General features: G+C 35.5%; 2 protein-coding genes across 2 annotated transcripts; one reads left to right on the plus strand and one right to left on the minus strand.

Moving 5' to 3' along the window:
* Positions 1–6358, minus strand: LOC309609664 (vomeronasal type-2 receptor 26-like; the record flags this gene model as incomplete). Its single annotated transcript, XM_082351367.1, has 2 exons — positions 1–3963; positions 6266–6358. The coding sequence occupies 2 exons, from the start codon at positions 6356–6358 to the stop codon at positions 3355–3357; spliced, it is 702 nt and encodes a 233-aa protein (XP_082207493.1). The 3' UTR covers positions 1–3354.
* CLEC4E (C-type lectin domain family 4 member E) lies at positions 5413–22919 on the plus strand. The gene is made up of 6 exons (XM_082349276.1): positions 5413–16591; positions 17398–17490; positions 18091–18177; positions 19827–19978; positions 20594–20709; positions 21394–22919. The coding sequence occupies exons 1-6, from the start codon at positions 16555–16557 to the stop codon at positions 21542–21544; spliced, it is 636 nt and encodes a 211-aa protein (XP_082205402.1). The 5' UTR covers positions 5413–16554; the 3' UTR covers positions 21545–22919.
* The last annotated feature ends 973 nt before the right edge of the window (positions 22920–23892 follow it).

Raw genomic sequence — 23892 nt, forward strand, 5'->3', positions numbered from 1 at the left:
CAACTTTTTTTTTTTTAATTATTTATTTATTTATTTATTTATTTATTTATTTATTTATTTATGGCTGTGTTGGGTCTTCGTTTCTGTGCGAGGGCTTTCTCCAGTTGCGGCAAGTGGGGGCCACTCTTCATCGCGGTGCGCGGGCCTCTCACCGTCACGGCCTCTCTTGTTGCGGAGCACAGGCTTCAGACGCGCAGGCTCAGCAATTGTGGCTCACGGGCTTAGTCGCTCCGCGGCATGTGGGATCTTCCCAGACCAGGGCTCGAACCCGTGTCCCCTGCATTGACAGGCAGATTCTCAACCACTGCGCCACCAGGGAAGACACAATGACCAACTTTTGATAAAGATGTGGTGCAATGCAAAATTTTATAAATAATTATTGATAGTTCAAATTCTTACAAAAAGAATTTAGAAAATAAATTGATATTTCCTGGCAAAGAAATACCTTATGACACAGAAATTCCACTTCTAGAGAAATGATATATGTATGCACCAGAGGAATTATACAAGAATGGAAGAAACAGCAATCTTTGCAATAGGAAAAAAAAGAAACAGTCCAAATATCTGTTGCGAGGAGAATTCACTAGTTACTGCTATATTCTTACATAGTGAGATACAATATGTAACAATGAAAAAGGATGAAATACAACTATACTGTATCCAACTACATGTATAAATCCTTAAAATAGGCTTAGGAAATACAAGTCACATAAGAACACATACCATATAATACATTTATATAAAATTGATAAACAGTCAAAATTTCAACAACATATTATTTGGGGATGGAGAACTACTTTAAAAACGAAATGCTTAACACAAAATTTAGAGTAGAGCTTCCCTCTAGAGAACTGCAGGGAGCAGAATGTTCATGGGAGAGAGCGTACAGGGAACTTCAAGTCTATTGATATTTCTTAAGCGAAGTGGTCATATAAAGGTGTTTATATAATAAAAAGCTATATGGTATATGGCCATTATTTATACTTTTATTATAATATGCTACAAAATAATAAATTAAGATGCTGTGTAAAGGATCATTGGATGATGGGTTATTCCCCATGAACCATGCATCAATTGCCATACAGCATACTCATTTACAATCCATTTCAACTTGCGAACAATTGGTTTGAAACATCTCTTTGATGAACATTCACTTAAACACTTGGTTGAGCTTCTGCAGGAAGGTTAAATTCATGTCATTTATTGGAAATATTTCTGAAAATATTCTATTCCTTCTGTCGATTCCATACATTACTACTATGTTGATATACAACCCCAACACAGAAAGATTTGCCCTAGAAAACATGACCTTACATTCATATACTAGTGCTGATCTTCCTCCCAGTTTTTTAAAACTAAGCTTCTCTCCGTTTTTAAGTGGTATGTTCTCGTGAACAAGTGAACAATATAGTTGTAGAAACTTTCCAACACAACTTCTACAACACAGTCATTTCCATTATCTTCAGGTCATAAACTGTGACTATAATTTAGCTTATTTACATCAGAGCAGATTCCAGTGGAGTATTTGCTCCTTTTTCTACCAATTTTATGGCCAAATAGAAGCAACTAAGTCCAACATAACCAAAGAGGTGAACTATATCTTATTTGTTAGTTAGAAATCTACTTTGCTAGGAAAAGAAAAAAGATGGGGGATCACTGAGAATTGAGATAGGCTAAGAATATCTTTGATTCACTGTTCCCTAGTCTTGCAGTTGCACTGTGTTCGATATTATATGCAAACACAATTCCTCTCAAGATCCAGAAGTCTGAATGACATATAACTCCTGTCAGAACAAACAAACCAAAAATCAAGCAAACAGAAACATTTACCTAAAGGAGGGGGGAAGGGATAAATGGGGAACATGTGATTAACAGATGCACACTACCATATATAAAAGATAACAAGGATTTACTGTGTAGAGCAGGGAACTATATTCAATATCTTGTAATAAACTATAATGGAAAAGAATCAAAATAGAGAATATAGATATATACCTATATATGTATAAGCAAATCACTTTGTTGTACACCTGAAACTAACATAATATTGTAAATCAATGATACTTCAATTTAAAAAAAAAAACATTTACCTGGTGTAGCAATTTCTGAACATCCGTTATTTCCAATGCCTCTATTATTTGGGGTATGGCCGCCATACCTCTGCAGGGACCATTACCACCGTGGCAAACTCCAATTTAAGCTCCAGAAATCAAGTTGGAGACACTTGCCCATGTGCACACTCAAATGATGAGCTGGCACTTGAGAAGAGCCAAAAGAAAGGGCAGCCCGGTCTCTTCCTAGTATTCTCTTCCCAGTCCACCTGCCTTCTGCTTTTAAAGATTTATATGAGGGATTGGTTTATCGTTGGAAAATAAGAAATAACCTGTGCAAAGGAATTTCTTGGCCAAAAAAAATAAATAAGTAACTGAAAAACTACATCTCCCAGAAGGAATCATTCTACAGTTACAGGTCCTTTAAATTACAACCGTTATCTTACTTTACTGGATTTAAACCTCATCTTCTGATTCACATCTAACCACGGTCACATTTCAATGCCATTGTAAGTGATATCAGATATCAGTGGGGAAGAGATGAAAGAGAAGATATTGGAATGCTATGACTATATTCAAAAGCAACCCTCTTCATGAAGGATGGTTCCTCTCTCTCAGTAGGTCAAGTTTCTCCACTTAGATGTTACCAGGATCTTTGATAAAGCATTGTCTTTTTCCCTGAATAGTTCCTTCTGTTTCCCTCTGGGTTTTGTTTAAGCTTTGATCCATGTTTCACTTGGGCCTATGGAAGCATAAAGAACGCTATTTAAATCATCCAAAGCTCCAATTTCATATTGTTTTGTGTCTACGAGTAGTGTAATGATGGACAATTAGACATCACTAGCTTTCTACTACCAGAACTTATAATTCCTTAAAATTCAATTTTTATTTAAATAAGAAGGGAAAAGACAGCTAGAGTAAGACTAACAGAAGGGAAGCATGTTCTTGAGCACCCACTATAGTTTCACATAAATGACTTAATTCTCACTCTAGCCCTTTCTAACTTGTTAACCTGCTACATGTTGTTTAAAGATGAGAAAACTGTGATTCAAAGAAATGTTAATTGGTTACACTGACAGAGTCAGTCAGTAGGGGTGTTGAATTTGAACATTGGTCTACCTGACCCCAGTGCTTTCTTCACTGTGACTTGCTGCCACAATGATAGTGCCACTTGATTAAGGAGCAATTGTTATTGTTTAAATGAAATGCATTTATTTCATACCACCCTTTGGAATATTTCCAAATAATATTTCCATAGTATTGTTCATTTCATATCAATGATGCCACTTTAACACTAATTCCTTTACCTTTTGCGAGGAATTTGTTGAGGTAATTTTTCCCTTGAATTCCTGTCTGATCTTAATCGGATCACATAGCACTTGGGGAGAAATATACAACCCAATAAACCAGCACTGGAAGCCAAGATGGAAAATGTTTCCAAAGCCACGGTGGCCTTGCCTTTGGTGCTTATATATCTGGGTATGAAAGAAATCCACACACTACAGAAAACCAGCATGCTGAATGTGATTATTTTTGCCTCATTGAAATTGTCTGGTAGCTGTCTGGCCAGAAAAGCAATAGTCAAGCTCAGAAGTGCTAGAAAGACCAAGTAACCCAGAACACAGTAGAAGGCAGTAGCGGATCCCTCGTTACATTGAAGGATGATTAGGTCCAACTCTGATTGTGTGTCAATGTCAGGGAAAGGGGGAGAAGTTCCCAGCCAGATTGTGCAGATACATACTTGAATGAGGGAACCACTGTAGATGACAGTATTTGAGAATTGGGTCACCATCCATATTTGCAGCATGTTTCCTTGTTTCATGGCTTTGAAGGCTACAAGCACAATGAAGGTCTTTGCTAAAATAGCAGAAATAACCACAGGGAATATAAATAACTCCAAAGAACGTTCATCCTAGGATGCAGGTAACTAGGCTAGGACAGCCAAGTAAAGTCAAAAAGCAGAGGAAGCAAAGTATTAAGGAAACGAGGAAGATATAACCGACATTTTGATTTTTGCTCTGACAGTGGGTATGTCTCAATACTGGATAAATAGTCCTAAAGTCAGAGCAGTAAGGACAGAGGAACTAATGGCCATAGAATCCAAAACAGCTCCCAGAAGATATTCATGGGACAAAAAAAGTTATAATTTGGAGGAGGCACTGATTGCTTATTTGAATATTGGTCTTCAATATCTTGGATATTGATACATTGATCCATATCTGAAAGGGATACAGCTTGATTTATTATAGTCCATCAGTCATTTCCCAAATATATGTATAAAGCAAATATATCTTGGACAGAAACATATTTGAATTCTGAGGTAAATGTACCTAATTACAGTCATTAGATCATAACATTGAAAAATAAATAACCACCTCCATTCATGGGAGAGAAATCACCTATTATACATTTAAATCCAAAAATATACAGAAATAGTGAGTTGAATTGGACAATAAGAGAGCCAAGAATTTAGAAAGTAACAATGAAGGAAAAACACAGACTATATAAAATCGTATTTGATAATGTATGAAAGGAAGAGAGAAGACCTTCTGAGGCTTCTGGGCTTTAATTTAATTAACCTAGAAAATAGATAGTCCTAATGTTTATTGAGTATCTATGTTATAGTAAGTGCTTTCTTTACGGTTATAACTTGATTTTGATAGCAGTTTTACAAGGGATTTACCATTATTTAGTGCTTAAAGAATAACAATGAAAGGAAGAAATTTTAGAGGTAAATATTTTGAAGAAATTTCAAAACAAACAGTGAAGTGTTAAGTTTTGTGCATTAAGATCTGACCTCATTCAATCTGAAGGACAATTACATATGGTACATTTTAAATTAGAAAGACAATTACATATGCAAATGTGGGTTTACATTCTACAAAAATTTTACCAAAAATATTGAAAAAATATTGATCACTTCTATGCTGTTAATCTCCCTTCCAAAAGAATGATATAAGTCAGTTTCTTTTAGGAACAATGACTTCTTCATAATCATTATCAAAACTTACTAGGTTTGGTGTCACTTCCACTCATTCTCCCTCTTGCTTTCTTATGTTTTCCTTTAACGTGAACCTCTAGGGACTGGAGAGTCCAAGAAGAAGAACACAGGAAACCTAACTTCAGGATAGGGGGATAGAGAAGCAGTATCGTTAAACAGACTACTACAATAGTATGTGGAAATGTTTTAATAAGTATGTTGAGGATGATAAGCAGCTAATGAAAAGCCAATGGGCCATAATAACAAGATTGAAATTTATCTTAAAAGACTTTTTTACATATGCCTGTATTCTGCCTGGAACCATTTTCACTTTGCTCTTTAAAAGCTGGTTCCATTTCATCACTGAGATCGTAGCTTAAATATCAACCACAGAGGGCTTCCCTGGTGGCGCAGTGGTTGAGAATCTGCCTGCTAATGCAGGGGACACGGGTTCGAGCCCTGGTCTGGGAGGATCCCACATGCCGCGGAGCAACTGGGCCCGTGAGCCACAACTACTGAGCCTGCGCGTCTGGAGCCTGTGCTCCGCAACAAGAGAGGCCGCGATAGTGAAGAGGCCCGCGCACCACGATGATGAGTGGCCCCCGCTTGCCGCAACTGGAGAAAGCCCTCGCACAGAAACAAGGACCCAACACAGCCAAAAATAAATATAAAAATAAATAAGTAAATAAGACCCGGTGCAACCAAATAAATAAATAAATATTAAAAAAAAAAAAAATCAACCACATAGAAACATCTTCCCTGACTACCCTGTCTACATCAGCTATCCCATGCTAATTCTCTATCATAAGACTCCATTTTTTCTTTTATACCACATAACACAATTTACAATAACATGTTTACTTTTTTGTTCATGTGTTAAATACGTACTCCCTTCAATAGGCCATAACCTACATGAAAGCAGAGGCATGCCTTTTGACAACCACTGTGTCCCCAGCACTCAGTAGAGTTACTACAACTAGGAAAAGCATAACAAATATTTGTAAATAAATAACTAGGCATATGTTATGGATTCAGTATCCACTGGGTCCCTGGGCTGGCAGGATTGCTAGTGGACTGTGGCTAGGACAGGCTGGAACCAAATATAAGTCTATTTCAGGATCTCTGGAGGCACAGACGGGCATGTCTGCCTCCAGATCGCTGGGCCCACAGGACTGCTTGGGGTCTATGGCTAGCAGGGTCTATGGCCCAGTTACAAGGCCATTTCAGAATCTACAGTTGGACTAAGTTTGGCAGACTTGTCTCCAGGGGCTCCCAGACCATGGCTGAGAGGGGCTGGAGCCAGGTCATGGGCCACTTCAGGGCCCATAGCCGTTACCGTCGTGTGGGCACAGATAGGTGTGACTCATCCCAAGCCCTTTAGTATATGGTGCCGGGGGAAGGACCAATGCCAAGTGATGCTATAGCCAAGTCCACAGGGATACAGAGCCCTTCTGGGTCAGCCCACCTGGGCATGGGCCTGTATACTCAAAATGGCCCTCATCAGTCTTGACCAAGAAAACTGGGGCATCACAATCTCCTACCTGGATACCAAAACATCCACAAAGGCACTTTTGTCTGTGGATGGCTGCCCAGTTATTGTTGCTGAGGGGGGGAAGGGGGTTCAAGAAGAAGAGCTCTTGTTCTGCCATCATGCTGACCTCACCTGCTTGCAGTACTATGTTAAATAGAAGTGATAGTGGGCAACCTAGCCTTGTTCTGGATCTCAGAGGGAAATCTTTCAGTTTTTCACTATGTTCACTTTTCATAAATGGCCTTTATAGTGTTGTGGTAAGTTCCTTCTATACATAATTGGCTGACAGTTTTTATCATGAAACAATGTTGAATTGTGTCAAATGCTTTTTCTACATCTATTGAGATGATCAGGTGATTTCTCTCCTTCATTCTGTTAATGTGGTGTATCACATTTATTGATTTGCGTTTGTTGAACCATCCTTGCATTCCAGGCATAAATTCTACTTGATCATAGTGCATGATTCCTTTAATGTGATCTTAGAGGGAAAGCTTTCAGTTTTTAATCATTGAGTATGATGTTAGATATAGGCTTTCCATATATGACTTTTGTAAGAGTGAACTTGTCAATATGTAATTATATCTCAATAAAGCTGTGATTTAAATTTTAAATAAATAGCTTTCTGTAAGCATTAAAGAATCAATATTAAAGAATAAGATTAAAGAAGAATACTACCCCCAGGAAAAGATTTAAGAATACCATATAATGGGGGAGTTCTCTAAGCCATATGTTTCTGCAATAATAAATCTGAAATACAAATGGGGCTATTTATTGTTGGAGGAAAGGATTAGAAATTTCAACTAAGATGCTTTAGAGTGAATCCGCTCTAAGAAAATGAAATGAGTCTTTGCATGCTATTGATGAGGCTTCAGATTTATTGCATGTCCATATTTCTTTTGCTCAGTTTATAATGAAAGATTATTTATGAAGTTTATGAACAAGAGTATAGTTAACATCAGAGTCATAGTTAAGTCTTCTGCATAAAAACTTATCCCAACAATCTAAGGACTAACTTGCCATAGTGTCATTTTATTCACATTGAAAAGCCCTCCGGGAAAAAGTTTAAAATGCCTGTTTTAAACGTTTCATTTAACAATCAAATATCCATATTGTCTGTAAAAAATGTCCTGAAAAAACTGAGGTGATTCAAAAATTGAGAGACGTCTTTAAAAACAGGAATTTGTCTAGATAACTGAAAATGACAATGCATCTTTTAAATAATTCAGTTTTGTTAGTTGAATAATTTGTTTTTTATAATTAAATAATTAATATATTAATCCAAGGTTTCTCAACTTTGACACTATTGGCATTTTGAATTGGATAATTCTTTGATTTGCTCCTTTGCATCATAGAATGTTTAGCATCATGCCTGGTCTCTACCCATTGGATGCCAGTAGCACCCCTCTCTGAGTTGTAATAACCAAAAATGTCTCCAGACATTACCAAATAACCTGGGAAGGGAGCCAAATGACCACCAGTTTAGAACCACAAGACTATAGGTTATTTGGTTAATTGAAACCTGATGTCCTCCAACCTGTATTAAAGATTTTAAAAACAAATAAAATCTTGATACAATTTTATTTTTTTATTCTTTCAATAAAAAATATTGAACACCTATGATGTCTGAACTGTTCTATGCTCTAGGAATACAGTGATGAACAACTAACTAGTTCTATGTCCTTGTGGAGCTTATATTCTAATGGAGGGTGGTGAAGTTGTTCTTGGGAAAGCTTGACACATTCTCTACAATTTGGTGATAACTTATAAAGAGAGCTTGTACCTTTTGAAGACAGGAAGCTGCTGGAACTGTCTATACCAGCAAGGGAAAGTGTTTCATTATGTAGCATGCCTGGAAAGAAGAGGAAGAAGAAGATTCCTGGTTTCCTTGACTCCATATGAAGGTCCTCAAGAGTGTAAACAAGAAGAAAGGAGCCACATGGCTGCTCAGACAGCTTCCCAGTGAGGAAATTTCTCACCTTGAGCTATGGGTGTAAAATTCATTTCTTTGAGGCAGTATTAGGTGACAGAGACAAAAACTGAAACATGCTTCCAAGAAAATTAGGTGCCAAAACTACACATTATACCACTAGGGTGCAGTGGAACCAAAATAAGCCTAAGCAAATGTTTCCTCACCAGGAATCATTGGCCAAAAGCATAAAAAGACCACTTTCCTCTCTGTTTCTCTTCCGTGTGCCCTAAATGCAGAAGCTGGAAGGAGGGGGCTACATATGCAAAGCTACAAGGATCACAAAGAATCAGAGAAACATGACACTACTAAAGAAACACAATAGGGGCTTCCCTGGTTGAGAATCCACCTGCCAATGCAGGGGACATGGGTTCAACCACGGGTCTGGGAAGATCCCACATGCTGCGGAGCAACCAAGCCCGTGAACCACAACTATTGAGCCCGTGTGCCACAATTACTGAAACCCACACGCCTAGAGCCTATGCTCTGCAATAAGAGAAACCACTGCAATGAGAAGCCCACACACCACAACGAAGAGTAGCCCCCTCTCACCGCAACTAGAGAAAGCCCATGTGCAGCAAAGAAGACCCAACACAGCCAAAAATAAATAAATAAAATAAATAAATTTATTAAATAAAAAGAAACACAATAAACTTCCAGTAACTGACCCCCAAAAATGAAGATACAGAAATAGCTCAACAAAGAATTCAAGATAATCCTTCTAAAGAAGCTCTGAAAGCTACAAGAGAGCACAGAAAAACAGTTTAGTGAAATCAGGAAAGCAACAAGAACAAAATAAGAAGCTCGACAAAGAGATAGAAGACATAAAAAAGAATTAAACAGAAATTTTGGAGCTGAAGAATACAATCACTGAACTGAAAATTCAATAGAGAGTTTCAACAGCAGACTGGACCAAGCAGAAGAAAGAATAAGTGAAGACAGATCATTTGAAATTATCCAGTCAGAGTTGCAAAAACAAAAAAGATGAAATGGAATAAATAAAGCCTATGGGACTGATAGGACAACAATAAGGGAAACAATATATGCAAAATTGGAGTCCCAGAAAGAGAAGAGAAAAAAGGATAAAAAGCTATGTAAAGAAGTAATGGCTATGTAAAGAAGAACTTGCCAAACCTGGGGAGAGATTTGGACACGTAAATTCATGAGATTAATAGGTCATCCCAAAATTTCAATCTGAAATGATCTTCTCCAAAACACATTGTAATAAAATTGTCTAAAACCAAAGACAAAGAGAGAATTTTAAAAACAGCAAGAGAAAAAAAATTGGAAAATTTAGGAAAAGAATTCTCTCATACAAAGGAACCTTGATAAGGCTATCATGATATTTCAGAAGAAACTTTGCAGGCCAGGAGAGAATGGAATGATCTATTCAAAGTGTTGGGAAAAACCTACCAACCAAGTATACTTTACCCAATAAGGTAGTCCTTAGGAAAAGAAGGTGAGGTAGACTTTGCATAAGAAACAAGAGCCGAGGGAGTTTATCACCACTAGACATGCCTTAAAAGAAACACTGACAGATGTTTTTCAAGATGAAATGAGAGTATGAAAATATACAAACACACCGATAAAGGTAAGTTTAGAGTTTCATTCAGAATGCTCTAATTGTAATATGGTAGTGTGTTAACTACTTAACTCTACTATAAAGGTTAAGGGACAAGTGTATTTTAAAACAGTTATAGCTACAATAGCTTTTTAATGGATAGAAATATGTAAATTGTGACATCAAAAAAATAAAATGTAGGTGAGAGAGTAAAAGGGTAGTTTTTGTATGCAATCAAAATTAAGTTGTTATCAATGTAAAATACTGTTATATCTATAAGATATTTCAAATAAATCTCAGGTAACACACAACAAAAACCTATAATAGTACACACAAAATAAAGAGAAGGTAATCAAATTATACTACTATCTAAAACCATTCAATTCACAAAGGAAGACAGCAAGAGAAGAAGAACGTAACAAAGGAACTACAAAACAGCCAGAAAACAATTAACAAGATAGCAATAGTAAGACCTTACCTATTGATAATTACTTTAAATGTAATGGATTAAATTATCCAATTAAAAGGTGCAGAGTGGCTGATGGGGTTAAAAAAAAAAACAAGACCCAACTACATGCTACTTAAAAAAACTCACTTCAGCTTTTAGGACACACATAAGCTCAAAGTGAAATCATAGAAAAACACATTCCATGTAAATAGAAACTAAAAAACATGTATTCTTATATCAAACAAAATAGACTTTCAGTCAAAAACTTCAATAGGAGACAAAGAAGGTCATAATATAATGATAAAGTGGTCGGTTTATCAAGAGGATAAAACAATTATAAATATGTGTGCATCCAATATGCCTCATTTCCACAATACAAACCAACAGGTGCTCTCATAGGACTCGGAAATATAACTCACTGGCAAAAATCTAGCAAGCTTGCATTCATCCTGTCTATATTTGCCCAGCAAATTTAAAGTATTTTCTAATATTAGTTTCAAATTCAATCTCATCATAGTTCAGTAGTGACTTCTGATACTCCACCTCATGCCTGCTTACCAGTTTTCTCATGGATTCTGGCTATCATCTTAAAATGACTTGTACTCAGTTCTCATCCAGGTTTTATAATCAGTCTCTGTTACAGAATGAGCTGTATGAAGAGTTCCTGAAATCCCAAATGTACTTGTGTCCATCAGAGTTCCTGCAGAAAGAGATGACATATTCAAAGGGGGTCATTGACAAGAGTTTAATGAGAGGACTGTTTACAAGGTGTGGGCAGGGTTAAGGAAGCCAACAATGATGATGAAGCATCCGGGAGCTAGCAACAGCTAGAGAGGGATTATCCACACATCCTATGACCTGAAGAGCAAGGGCTGCCATCACTACTAAATCTGGAGAGAGGATTCAGAGCTATAGGCAAGAGACTTGGATAGGCTCTGTACCCTTCAGCAGAAGAATACAGCCCCCCTCCCATGCCCTGAAGGTGCTTCCCATGGTCATTCCTAACCAGGAAGCCAGAGAACAAGGGAACCCACTGATGTCCTCCATAACGGTCAGCCTCTCAGGGCACAGAACGAGGTGCAGAGGGTAGAGATTGGATCTGGAAGCAAATGGGCAATATTCACCACAGTTAGAATTGTATACTGTGAAAGTGTCATTTATTCCTAAATTAGTTTACAAATTCAATGTATTTCTATGTTAAAATATTATTTTTTGAAACATGACTTTAAATTTTTCTCATAAACCTGTGATGCAGAACAAAAGTGTGGAAACTAAAAGCAATGAAGGTGTATATGTCTTACCAAATAGTTAAACACATTAACACACTACAATAATAACATAATTTTGAATCTAGTGAAGGAATAGTCCCGTAGTAATGTAAATATGTAAAAAGGGAATTTGATGTACAAAACAGATGTGTATTTCAGTTATATGTGTAAAAATAAATAACCACTTATAAAATATTAAAGCTGGATTCCTATGTCAATTCTTACATAAAATAAATTTCAATATTATTTTATAATACTGGTGAATAATTTATCATCTTGAAGTGCAGAAATCTTTTCTAAGCATAGCACAACATAAAGGAGTCATAAAGGAGATCTTAATAAATTTTACTACCTGAAAATGTAAAAGCTTCTATACCACCACTAAATAAATAAATAGATAGATAGATAAAAAAATAAAGTCAAAGACAATAAACTGGGGGAAATATTTGCCACGTATGTGAATAATATATGGATAATTCCTAAATATGTAAAGTACTTTTACAAATCAATAAGAAACAGATGAAATATACCCTCCCCAAAATTATCTATAGTTATGAAGAGTTTCTAAGAAAATAAAGACAAACAAATTGAACTAAAAGATTATTAACTTCATTTGTAATTAATGAAATGCAAAAAAAGATTGAGATAACATTTTCTGCCTCTCAGATTGGATATTTTAAAGTTTGATAGTGTCCAATGCTGGTAAGGGTTTAGAGAAACTTGTAAGTTATATACTATGAGGTAAGCATGTAATTTGGTACAGAATTTTTAGATGGAAATGTATTGTTGTCTATTATACATTTTAAACATGTATACTTTCTAATAAGACAATTCTACCATTAGCAATTTATCCTGTGACTATAATCAAACAAGTATACAAAGGTAGGAGATGTGCCGTTGCCTCTAGGCTACCTTATCAGCCAGAATCTGCATTTTCACGGAGGCCTTACCCTCTATCTTTGGAAGGCCAAACAGCTGAATGTCTACCTGTAGGTCATTTCTGGAGCCCCATGATTTGTGTGTCATCATTGTTCACATAATCACATAGGTAATCATCTTATTTAACCAATGTCAATAATATAAACTTAGCATTTGTTTGGATTTATTGTTAATATTTGTACATTTGTTTAAATATAATCAAGCATTTGTAAATTAAATCAAAAAACTCTTTACATGATTTATATGTTGAAACTCTTTTCAGTGTGGTGAAATATAAATCTATGTGTATTACCAATAATAAAATGCTACAGTAATGGTTTTGAAAAACCTGCTAAATTTATATACAAAGTTAAATATCAAGAACTTCATTTAATAATTAACTAATATTAAATAGAAACTTTTATTATAAAAATTATTTTAAAATTATAAAGTTAATAAGGACATTGATAGTAGATACACTATTTAAAAAGTGAAATATGTTTAATAAAATCATTCATAAAAATTTAAATAATATACTAAACACACATTTATAAAATTTGAGAAAGTAATACAAATGTAATAGAAATTAATTGTATCATAATTCTAATCTTTGCAGAATACCTCTGTTAGACATAATAATCTTTAAAAATGAAATAAATGATTTTTGACACTTAATTTCCATTTAGGTCTTTTAAGATGAATTCTGTTGGGGAATTTTTCACATTTTACAAAGATAAATTAGCAGCAGAATATCAATTTTGCCACCTCAAAATATCATAAGGGAGAAAAATTCATGAAAAATCATATTTAATAAGGAAGAATGTTTCACTATTGTTAAAGAATATGAATAAGAAGGGATTAAAGAAAAGTGAAGTATCCAAAAATATCTTGTTCTCTACTCCCCCACAAGGAAGAGGAAGTGTTTGTCTCATACAGAAAATTTGCGGCATTATGGTCACAAGAGTAATATACCACCTGCCCTGTTGAGTAATTAATGTTCCTACACTATAATGTCCTTGTGTTATATTTACATAATAAGGTTTCAATATTAAATTATAATGAAAAGAATTGCCTTCAGACAAAATATAAGATTTATTTTTATATCCCAGAATGTTATTCTGTGAAAGCTCAAGCCAAGTATTGATTTTAACACTTGGCCATGAATCACTGAGCAGAAAATTGTGCACCTGCAAATATGTGTAAAGTTGTTGTCGTCTCATTTGTTAGAGTGACAAAAAACTGGACATGATTTAAATGTCCTTCAAAAGTTCCTGGTCTATAAATTATGGAAAAATTTAAACATTAGAAATAAGAAGATAAACTCCAAATACATTGATAAATATAAAAGTAATTTTCAAAGCATAAAAGCATGCATGGTATGATCTTATCTGCATAAAAATGAATAAATGAATAAATGAATACTGCATAAAAATGAATATACAATATATAGAAACTGCATTTATATATAAACTTAAAAAAATCTCTCAAAGTAGATACAAGAAATTGTTGACTGTGATTGACTTTACAAGCATGTACTAAGGATAGATGGGAGGTCTTTTACCTGTCATATTTTTCTCATATTATTAACCATAAAAATATTATTTTTATAATTTGGGGAAAAGTGATAAAACAAAGGATAAAATTATATACATATTTTGGCTGGTTAAAACATGATTATTAATTATTAATATCTAGTTAATTATATATTCATTAAATTATTAATGCATAATTGTTTATTAATATTGATTCCTGCTGATTGATAATAATTAATAAATAATGGACTGCGGTCAGTGTGATTTATCATTTAATAATTCATATAACTCACCCACTAGATAATTTCTCTCTTTTTACCAGTCAAAAGCCATTTGCTGATAGTACACATTAAATTGCATATGTTTACAATATAGCCGTGTATAATTTTTAAACATTCTCTAATTAATCTATGTAACTGTTAAATGGAGAATGCAGAGGGAATTGACCAATACACTGAAACAATAAAAAGTCCCTTTGAAAACAGGGATATTTTCAAACACATAGGAAATCTGTGAGTCATCGGGTGTGGGGATTACCAGGTTTTATATATTTTTATATATATATAAAACTAACGTGAATTTAAATATTATATAAATATGTATATATGAAACTAACGTGAATTTAAATCAACTGAGACCAGTTGATCTTATTCTTAAGTATTTTATAGTAATGGGACATTACTATATCCAGCTAATCTTCCAGAAAGGCACTATATTCTAATGTCTAATGGAAATTGCTTCTTCTGACATTCAGATTCATTTTTCCCATTAGGAAAAATAGGCTACAGTATAAAACAAAACCCCCCAAATAATCCAGAACGATAGAATTAAACTTCCTACTGAGCCTCCAAAGCCTCAGAAGCTGTGTTATGATGTAAGAAATTGAGCTGAGTTTCAAAGTATGTATTCATGCTACAGGAGGCTGTTCAACTGAGTTGGACCTGTAAAATAGCCTAGTGGTCATCACTTGATAAAAAGACATATAAATCCACAATAATAGACTGTTTAAGACCTGCAAATGAAAGAGGAAGGAAAAACATGACAGATGAAAAGAAATTCACCTCGCTAAGGTATAAATACATATACTATGTGCCCAGCTCTGTGCCAAATGGTGTGTCTCCTTCTCAGTTAACGAATGTGTAAAAGTAAAGATCAAAGTGAATAAAAAACTAAAAACAGAACTACCATATGACCCAGCAATCCCACTCCTGGGCATATACCCTGAGAAAACCATAATTCAAAAAGATACATGCACCCCAATGTTCATTGCAGCACTAATTACAATAGTCAGGACATGGAAGCAACCTAAATGTCCATCAACAGAGGAATAGGTAAAGAAGATGTGGTACATATATACAATGGAGTATTACTCAGACATAAAAAAGAACAAAATAATACCATTTGCAGCAACCTGGATAGACGTAGAGATTGTTATACCAAGTGAAGTCAGACACAGAAAGACAAATATCATATGATATCACTTATATGCGGAATCTAAAAAACAGGGTACAAACGAACTTATTTACAAAGCAGAAGTAGAGTCACAAATGTAGAAAACAAAGTTATGGTTATCAGGGGATAAGTGGGAAGAGAGATAAATTGGGAGATTGGGATTGACATATACACACTGCTATATATAAAATAGATAACGAATAAGAACCTGCTGTATAGCACAGGGAACTCTACTCAATACTCTGTAATGGCCTATATGGGAAAAGAATCTTAAAAAAAAAAAAAAAAAAGAGTGGATATATGTATATGTATAACTGATTCACTTTGCCGTACACCTGAAATTAACACAACATTGTAAATCAACTAGACTCCAATAAAAATTAAAAAAAAAAAAGATCAAAGTGAAATTGGGAGTGCAGAGGCAAGCTCCACAGGTGTCAAGGAAAAATTTAGGAATGAGTTAAGTCTGGAAGAAAGCAGAAAAATTTTATCAACCAAAATAAAACAATAGTTTTTAAGCCCCTCATATCTCCCCAAGGTCAGTCTGTTTTGTTGGTACTTAAAATGTTATCATTTCCCCATTTTGTTGTTTCCTGGAATGAGGAGACTGACTTGCTGCCCAATAAACTCCCTTGTCCTCCTTATGCAATAAAGGAAATCCTGACTTAAACACACAGCCATAGAGCAAGTTAATTTTCTTAAGTCTTAGGGTTGAGCTTCCTAAAACACAGTTAAAGTAATCATCCTTAAAGATTCTTTTTCTTTGAATCTTATCAACAAAACACTCTTATACTTAGAAACTGAGGAGAGAGACGGAGAGGAGGAGGGAGAGACAGAAAGAGAAAGAATGGATTCATCCAAATCGTCTGCATCACAAAGCACAGGTAAAATTTGCAACTATCCCATTTCTTTCATAGATCTTTTTGTGGAAGAGATGTTAAATATGTTGGGGATAGGACAATAGAAAATATCCAGTAGAGTAAAAGAGGAGAGACAGAGAATGAAAGAAAGTAAAAGAGGATGGTTAGAAGACTAGACGTTACATGGGATTGCTGGAGATTGAGTTTAGGGAGAGCTGCCCTTTCCATAGTTCATTGTGTCCCATTGGGCAAGTCACTTCACATCTCTGCAACTCCCTCTCCTTGTAGGTAAAATGTGTGTTGGGAGGGAGGAGGAGAGGAACTACTAGATCATCAATGTTTTATCTGACTGACTTACAAAGGACTTGGAAAAGGAGACACTGAAAAGAGGAGAGCAGGAGAGAGACAAGAAAATCAGGGAAGAGTGAGAGGGAGAAAGAGAGAGAGAAAGATAGGGAAAGAAGAGGAGAAATCTGGGAGAGTTAGAAAGGAAAAATTGCACATCTATCCAAGTCTGTGAGTCAGAGTCTTAAAGTTAGTAATGAATTACTCCAGTGGTTGTATAAGTGTGGTCCCCAAGCCAGCAGCATCCTCAGCTCCTGGGAACTTGTTGGTTCCATACCAGCTCTACTGAATTTTTAGCTCTGGAGGTGAAGCCCCACAATCTGTGTTTTAACAAGCCCTCCCAATGATTCTGATGCATGCTGAAGTTTGAGAATTACTCAATATAGACAATGCTATTGGAAGGAGATAAGCAGGGTAATAGGAATTTCTTATATCTCTTTTGTAGATTTTAAGGGAAGATTGACCATGTCTATGTCTTTCTCCAGAAAGAGAATGCTTCTCTTCCCAAGTGTTCTTATGGACCGTTGCTGGGCTCTGCATACTGCTACTGAGTGCCTGTTTTATCACCAGATGTGTTGGTGAGTTCTGAAGGTCAAATTCAAGCTCCCTGGTGCATATTAGGAGTGAATTCTTCCTTGCTGCCTGTGAGTTCTCTTCTCCCACAAAGGGTATTTCTATTCCAATTTTCCCCCTATTTATCTCAAGCCAGAAACCCCACCCAGTATAAAACTGTTACCAAATTTCAGTGACCTGTGACACAATTTTCATGGTACACATATTTTATCTCCTTAGTGGCCCTGAGTCCCCCACCCACACCCCTGTACCCTTGTCATTAGTGTAACCCTGCTCTGAGCTCCTAGCCAGAGGCACAACAAATCAGTTCTTGGAAGGAAGGTTTGAGAGGTTAGACTTGGCATAAGAGAGAGCGCAAACACATTTGTTTTCTTTGGGTCTTTGGGCCTGAAAAAAATTACGTTTATTTTCATAAATCAGGAAAACCATGAAATGTGAATTCTCCCTTCTTTCTTTGAGTAAGTAAACCTCGGTTCCTCTCCATGCTGAAGGAAAAGTAGATAGTAAGGAAATATCATAATTATTGGTACTTTTATAACTACAGAGATGATAAAATGTATTTTTATCAAGAGTAATGAACATTAACTGTGCCCCTTTTGTTACAGTGACATATCACACCTTTCAGCTCTGTGATGAGAAAAAGTTCCAGCCACCTGAGAATTTCACGGAGTTCTGCTATAATGATGGATTAGGTATAATAGTCCTCAAATTTGAACAGCTAAATTTACACAGCAACATTTTCTGGCTTCTAGATTGATTTGGGGATAAACAAAGTAGTCGAGTTAGGTCTGTTTTTTAAAAGCAAAACGCAAAATCTTGCCTGTACTCAGAGAATAATGAGGAGTTGGTAAGAGGACAGGAATAAAACTTTGGAAGTGCAATTAGCATTGGGGCAGGACACTTTGCAGACATTATAACAAACTTTTAGAATAAATTTGAGGTATACATCTGAAGAGTCAATCTAGAAGTGGAAGGTGTTATTCCCAGAAGTGCACTTTTTGTTTTCATTCATCACCTGCTTCCAAAATGAGGTGAAGGAGAAAAAAATGCATGGAGTAGGAAATCTGGAAATATCCCAGAAGTATGCTGCCTATACTCTTCCATATATTCCTGATCCAAGTCTTAGCAAAATGCTACATGACAATAGAAAATGACTTCCTTCTCTGGGCTGTAATTTCCTCACCATTAAATTGAGAGAGACTGTACTATTTATTTATTTATTTATTTATTTTTAATTTTTTTACTAGATCTTTATTGGAGTATAATTACTTCACAATACTGTGTTAGTTTCTGTTGTACACCAAAGTGAATCAGCCAATGCATACATATGTCTCCATATCCCCTCCCTCTTGAGAATCCCTCCCACCCTCCCTATCCCACCGCTCTAGGTGGTCACAAAGCACAGAGCTGATCTCCCTGTGCTATGCTGCTGCTTCCCCCTAGCTAACTAGTTTACATTCAGTAGTGTATACATGTCGATGTTACTCTCACTTCGCCCAGCTTCCTCCTCCCACCCCATGTCCTCATAGGCCATTCTCCATGTCTACATCTTTATTCCTGCCCTGCAACTAGGTTCATCAGTACCTTTTTTTTTTTTTTAAGATTCCATATATATGCATTAGAATACAGTATTTGTTTTTCTCTTTCTGACTTACTTCACTCTGTATGACAGACTCTAGGTCCATCCATCTCACTACAAATAACTCAATTTCGTTTCCTTTTATGGCTGAGTAATATTCCATTGTATATATGTGCCACATCTTCTTTATCCATTCATCTGTTGATGGACACTTAGGTTGCTTCCATGTCCTGGCTATTGTAAATAGAGCTGCAATGAACATTGTGGTACATGTCTCTTTTTGATTTATGGTTTTTTCAGGGTATATGCCCAGTAGTGGGATTGCTGGGTCATATGGTAGTTCTATTTTTAGCTTTTTAAGGAACCTCCATACTGTTTTCCATAGTGATTGTATCAATTTACATTCTCACCAACAGTGCAGGAGGGTTCCCTTAAACTTCAAAGACTTAAATTCTGTAAGTCTAAGAACTGTAGCCCATCTGGACAACCAGTTTGGAGATTCTGTGGAGGGTACATTGTTTGGGCAACATGAGAGGTGATTGCTTAGAGGTCACTCAGATAAAATGCATAATTTTTCTCTGAACTTGGAAGTCTAAGAACAGATAACAGGGTTCCATGTCAGTAGCATAACTGAGGGGTTCCAAGGCTTCGGACAATAAATGAGGAATTTTATGGGCCCAGAGGAAGGTTTCTGTTATCTTACCCAGTTCTGTAACTTACCCAGTTCTGAGAGAACTCTCACAGAAACTTCTCTCCTTCTAGGTTCAGTCAAGAATTGCTGTCCATTGAACTGGGTACATTTTCAATCCAGCTGCTATTTCTTTTCTACTAACACCATGACCTGGTCAGCAAGCTCAAAAAACTGCTCGAGCATGGGAGCTCATCTGGTGGTTATCAACACGCAGGAGGAGCAGGTAAGTGGAGTACACTTCCTCCAGTGCCAGTGAAACACCCTTCACAGGACACATCCCTTTTTCCATACCTGTGTACTGTATTTGGCCCACAGTTACTATTTGTTAAGTGAATTTACTGAAATATATGCTGTTCTTACCATTTCTGTAAGTCAATACCAACTTTATTTTCATTACTAGAAGAAACTAGAAAAAAAGGAACTTCCATGTTCAGTTCCTTGATTAGTAAGGCAGGAAAAAAGAGGGTTGGGACTTCATTTTAGAATGACCAGTATGTTTATAAACATGTGAAAGAGGGCAAGCAAAATATCCATTATCTTTAAGCTATGATTTGTAATGTTTTGTGCTACCAATAACAGTAGATAAATTTTGACTGTGTTACTGAGAACCTCCTTCTCTGTTGAAGGTTCTTTCTCACTGGTTTAATTTTATGTTATGTATGTTTTACCACAATAAACAAATCAGGAGGTAATCCTCTATGATCTTACCATTTCAGGCCCATTTTTCTGTCATCTCTAGTCTAGATCCTACTTTATTTCTTTTAATAACAATTATGTTCAACATTTGTTCAGAATTAGAATAATTGATCTCCTCATATTTTGTGTGTATCTTCCATAGGAATTCCTTTACAATATGAAACCTAAAAAGAAAGAGTTTTATATTGGACTGACGGACCAGGTGACTGAGGGTCAGTGGCAATGGGTAGATGGTACACCTTTCACAAAGTCTCTGAGGTAATTTCCTTCCTGTAGTAGAATTATAACACTAGCCCAAATTGTAAAGTTAGACCACCGTGGAGGAGAGTCTTCAGAACTTCCTTTTGGTCCAGAAGGTATATTCAAGTCCATTCTTGGTGATATTAGATGCAAGAAGGGAAAGAGCTGATGTAGAAGACAGAAAAGAGAAGTACAAGGATCTAAGTCTTATGCCCACAAACTGCAGTCAATGAGACAAAAACAGTGATTTGAGAAAGACAACAGATTCTTATGGAGTAAAAGTAGGATGCTCTGATCCTTTAAAACATTGTTTCACTATAGCACTGTAACATGACCGAAGTATGCACCTCAGTTAATACAAACTCTGTAGAATAAAGGGAACAAACATGATATGAGATATGAGTATGAAGGAAACAAATCCATCAGGATATCAATCCTTCCCATAACATTTCATTCTGGGTCTAAAGCCATGAGAGATCATAGCAGAACAGAAAGTCAGAAAGATCCAGTTTAACTTCACTGTTCACAAACTCTGTGACTTAGAGAAATGGTTTAGCTTTTCTGAGATCCCTTTTCTTTATCAATAAGAGATTATAATCCCTGCCTCACAAAATTGTTGTGAAGTTAAATAACACAAATGTAATTTGCCTAGTTTACAGGTCACTTTACCTCTTGTAAATCTCCCATGTCTCTCTCTTTCAGCTTCTGGGATAAAGGAGAGCCCAACAACATAGTTACAGTGGAGGACTGTGCCACCATAAGAGACTCTTCAAATCCAAGGCAAAATTGGAATGATATGCCCTGTTTCTTCAATATGTTTCGGATTTGTGAAATGCCAGAAAGAAATAGTTGAACAGAGAAAAATCTCCAAGACAGAAGGCACAACGTAAACGTATAAATGAGAAGGAACAAGCGATAATCACAGCCGCACAACTCTAACATAAGAAAAGTGTGCATTGCGCTTTATAAGGACTTCATAAGTGTTTGTTGCTTTGATGTAAATAAAAATACATCGTTTTGAATGTTATAATTCATGATATTGACAGAAGTGCATTTTTCTCTACATCAGTCTCGGGATTTCTCAGAATTTACCAAGCTTCTCTAGCAGTGTTGTGGGGGGGGGGGGGAAAGGAGTATTCCTTTCTCCTTTTGGTACATTTGCTTCAGTTATGAGTATTTGTTAGAAAATACAAGGACACAGAACAAGCACCAAATCCAGCAAAGAAGAGGATTTTGGAAAGTGCCTTGAACAATTCGAAAGCAGGCTTTGTGTCATGTCTTCTTTTTAGTTCCTGAAAAGTCTGTCTTCTCTTCTCAGTTTCATCCTGTTTTTCACTCCCTACCTAAGCATATCTCCTCCCTATGTTCTCCTATATAATAAGTAGGAAACTTCTTCAAGTCATGAAACGTATTCCTGCTTAAAAGACTGGTGTGGACTTTCCGGCCAAAGGCATTAGTGCATCTTCTTAGAAAGATCATGCTAACCTTCAGCTCCAAAGAGACTGTCATCCAGTCTACTCATCCCAGGAACTCCATTTCCTCTCTATTCTCTTCCATTGACTAACTGGATCGCACCCAAATTTGTATCTATTGCTCAGCCAGAACCAGAGTCCAATAGTCATATTATTCTAAGAGAACAGTCAACTTGACACTTTCCTGTCTCAAGCCTATCCATTTATTGCATAATATTCTATCAATACTGACAAGATTATTCAAGAATACATAAATAACATGGCAACTTTTATAACCATGTTTCTTGCACACAGCACCATAAAGAGACCCTTGAAATCATTGGAATTAACGCATAATCATTGAATGGGAAAATTCAACTGAACAAGTGAATATAATATATTAGCTTTCTTTACAAACATTTATTTCTCTTAGGCATAAGTGACAATCTGTGGTTTTGAAATCAATATGCCTTTAAAACAAAAGTCATTCAACCTGAAAGTAATCCAATAAAAATATCTTCAACTTTCTAATTTCTTTTTTTCATCTCATAAACATCAATGAGGAAACATTGAAAAACACATGGAAATTTTTTTGTTCATTGTTGTTGTACTTCAGGTGGCTATAATTATCTTACCTTTTATATCAATATTGAAAGACATATAAAAATATTAATATATATTATTTCACCATTTATAATTTAAGTTATACAACTAACTCTGTCTTCAAAGCTTGGCAAGAAAAGAAACAATTGTTAAGGGTTTATTTGCTAAAGTAAAGATCATTAGAACCTAAATTATATATAGGAAAATTCTTCTTTGAGAAGGAAATCATCCAATTGAAACTGTTTTTAAATATCGTACTTTATAGGACTACATAAATAGTTAGGCACCAGAAAACCCAAAAAGTTGCAAAAAATAAAGAGTAATTAATCATTCATATTCCGAAGACCATATTCCCCAAATAAACAACTGTTACAACTTAAATACTATTGCCATTGGGGTCCCTAATTTTTTAAAAAAGAAAAATCACTGTACTACATCTTATAAAAATGATACATATTTATTATTAAAAATTCCTACAGAGCACAATTGTATAAAGTTGAAAGTGAAAAAAATTCAAATCCCAAGTTGATATAGATAGTTAGAAATCATACAACAGATGAGTCTTATAAAACATTAAATTTAATTTTACTTGAATTTAACGAATAAAAAAATTGAGGTGAAATTTAAGAATTCTTGAACTTCAAGAATTTTATAGGCCTTATAGATTACCACAAAAAATTTTTTCCTGAAGGATCCCTAAAAGAAAAATGATAAGGAATCAAGTAAAATGTTCTTCTTGCTCTCCTATTTCTTCCTCTTCCCACCCCCCTTTTCCTTTCTCAACAATACAGCCCTAAAATCATTCATTGGATGGGGCATAGCTAGGTGGCTTTTGCATGTGCCTGTGTGGATGCATGGGTGGAGATATAAACATATGTAGATATACATATAAGAAACCGATAATCATAGTTACTTTGAAGAGACATTTAGGGGTTCAGGGTGGAAGAGAGATTCACCTTATACTTTTATTAATGTTTTTTACTGTTTGCCTTTTTAATGCACACATACATTACATTTTCAAAGATAAAAAGTGTTTAGATTTTTTAAGTGTTTCAAAGTTCTAGGACTATTGCAATGTCCTAAAGAAATAGGCAATTATTTTTATAAAATTACTATCAGCTGTCTTAAAAAAATTGCGAAGACTAGG

Source organism: Balaenoptera borealis (genome assembly GCF_965194805.1).
Source record: "Balaenoptera borealis genome assembly, chromosome: 13".
Taxonomy (NCBI): domain Eukaryota; kingdom Metazoa; phylum Chordata; class Mammalia; order Artiodactyla; family Balaenopteridae; genus Balaenoptera; species Balaenoptera borealis.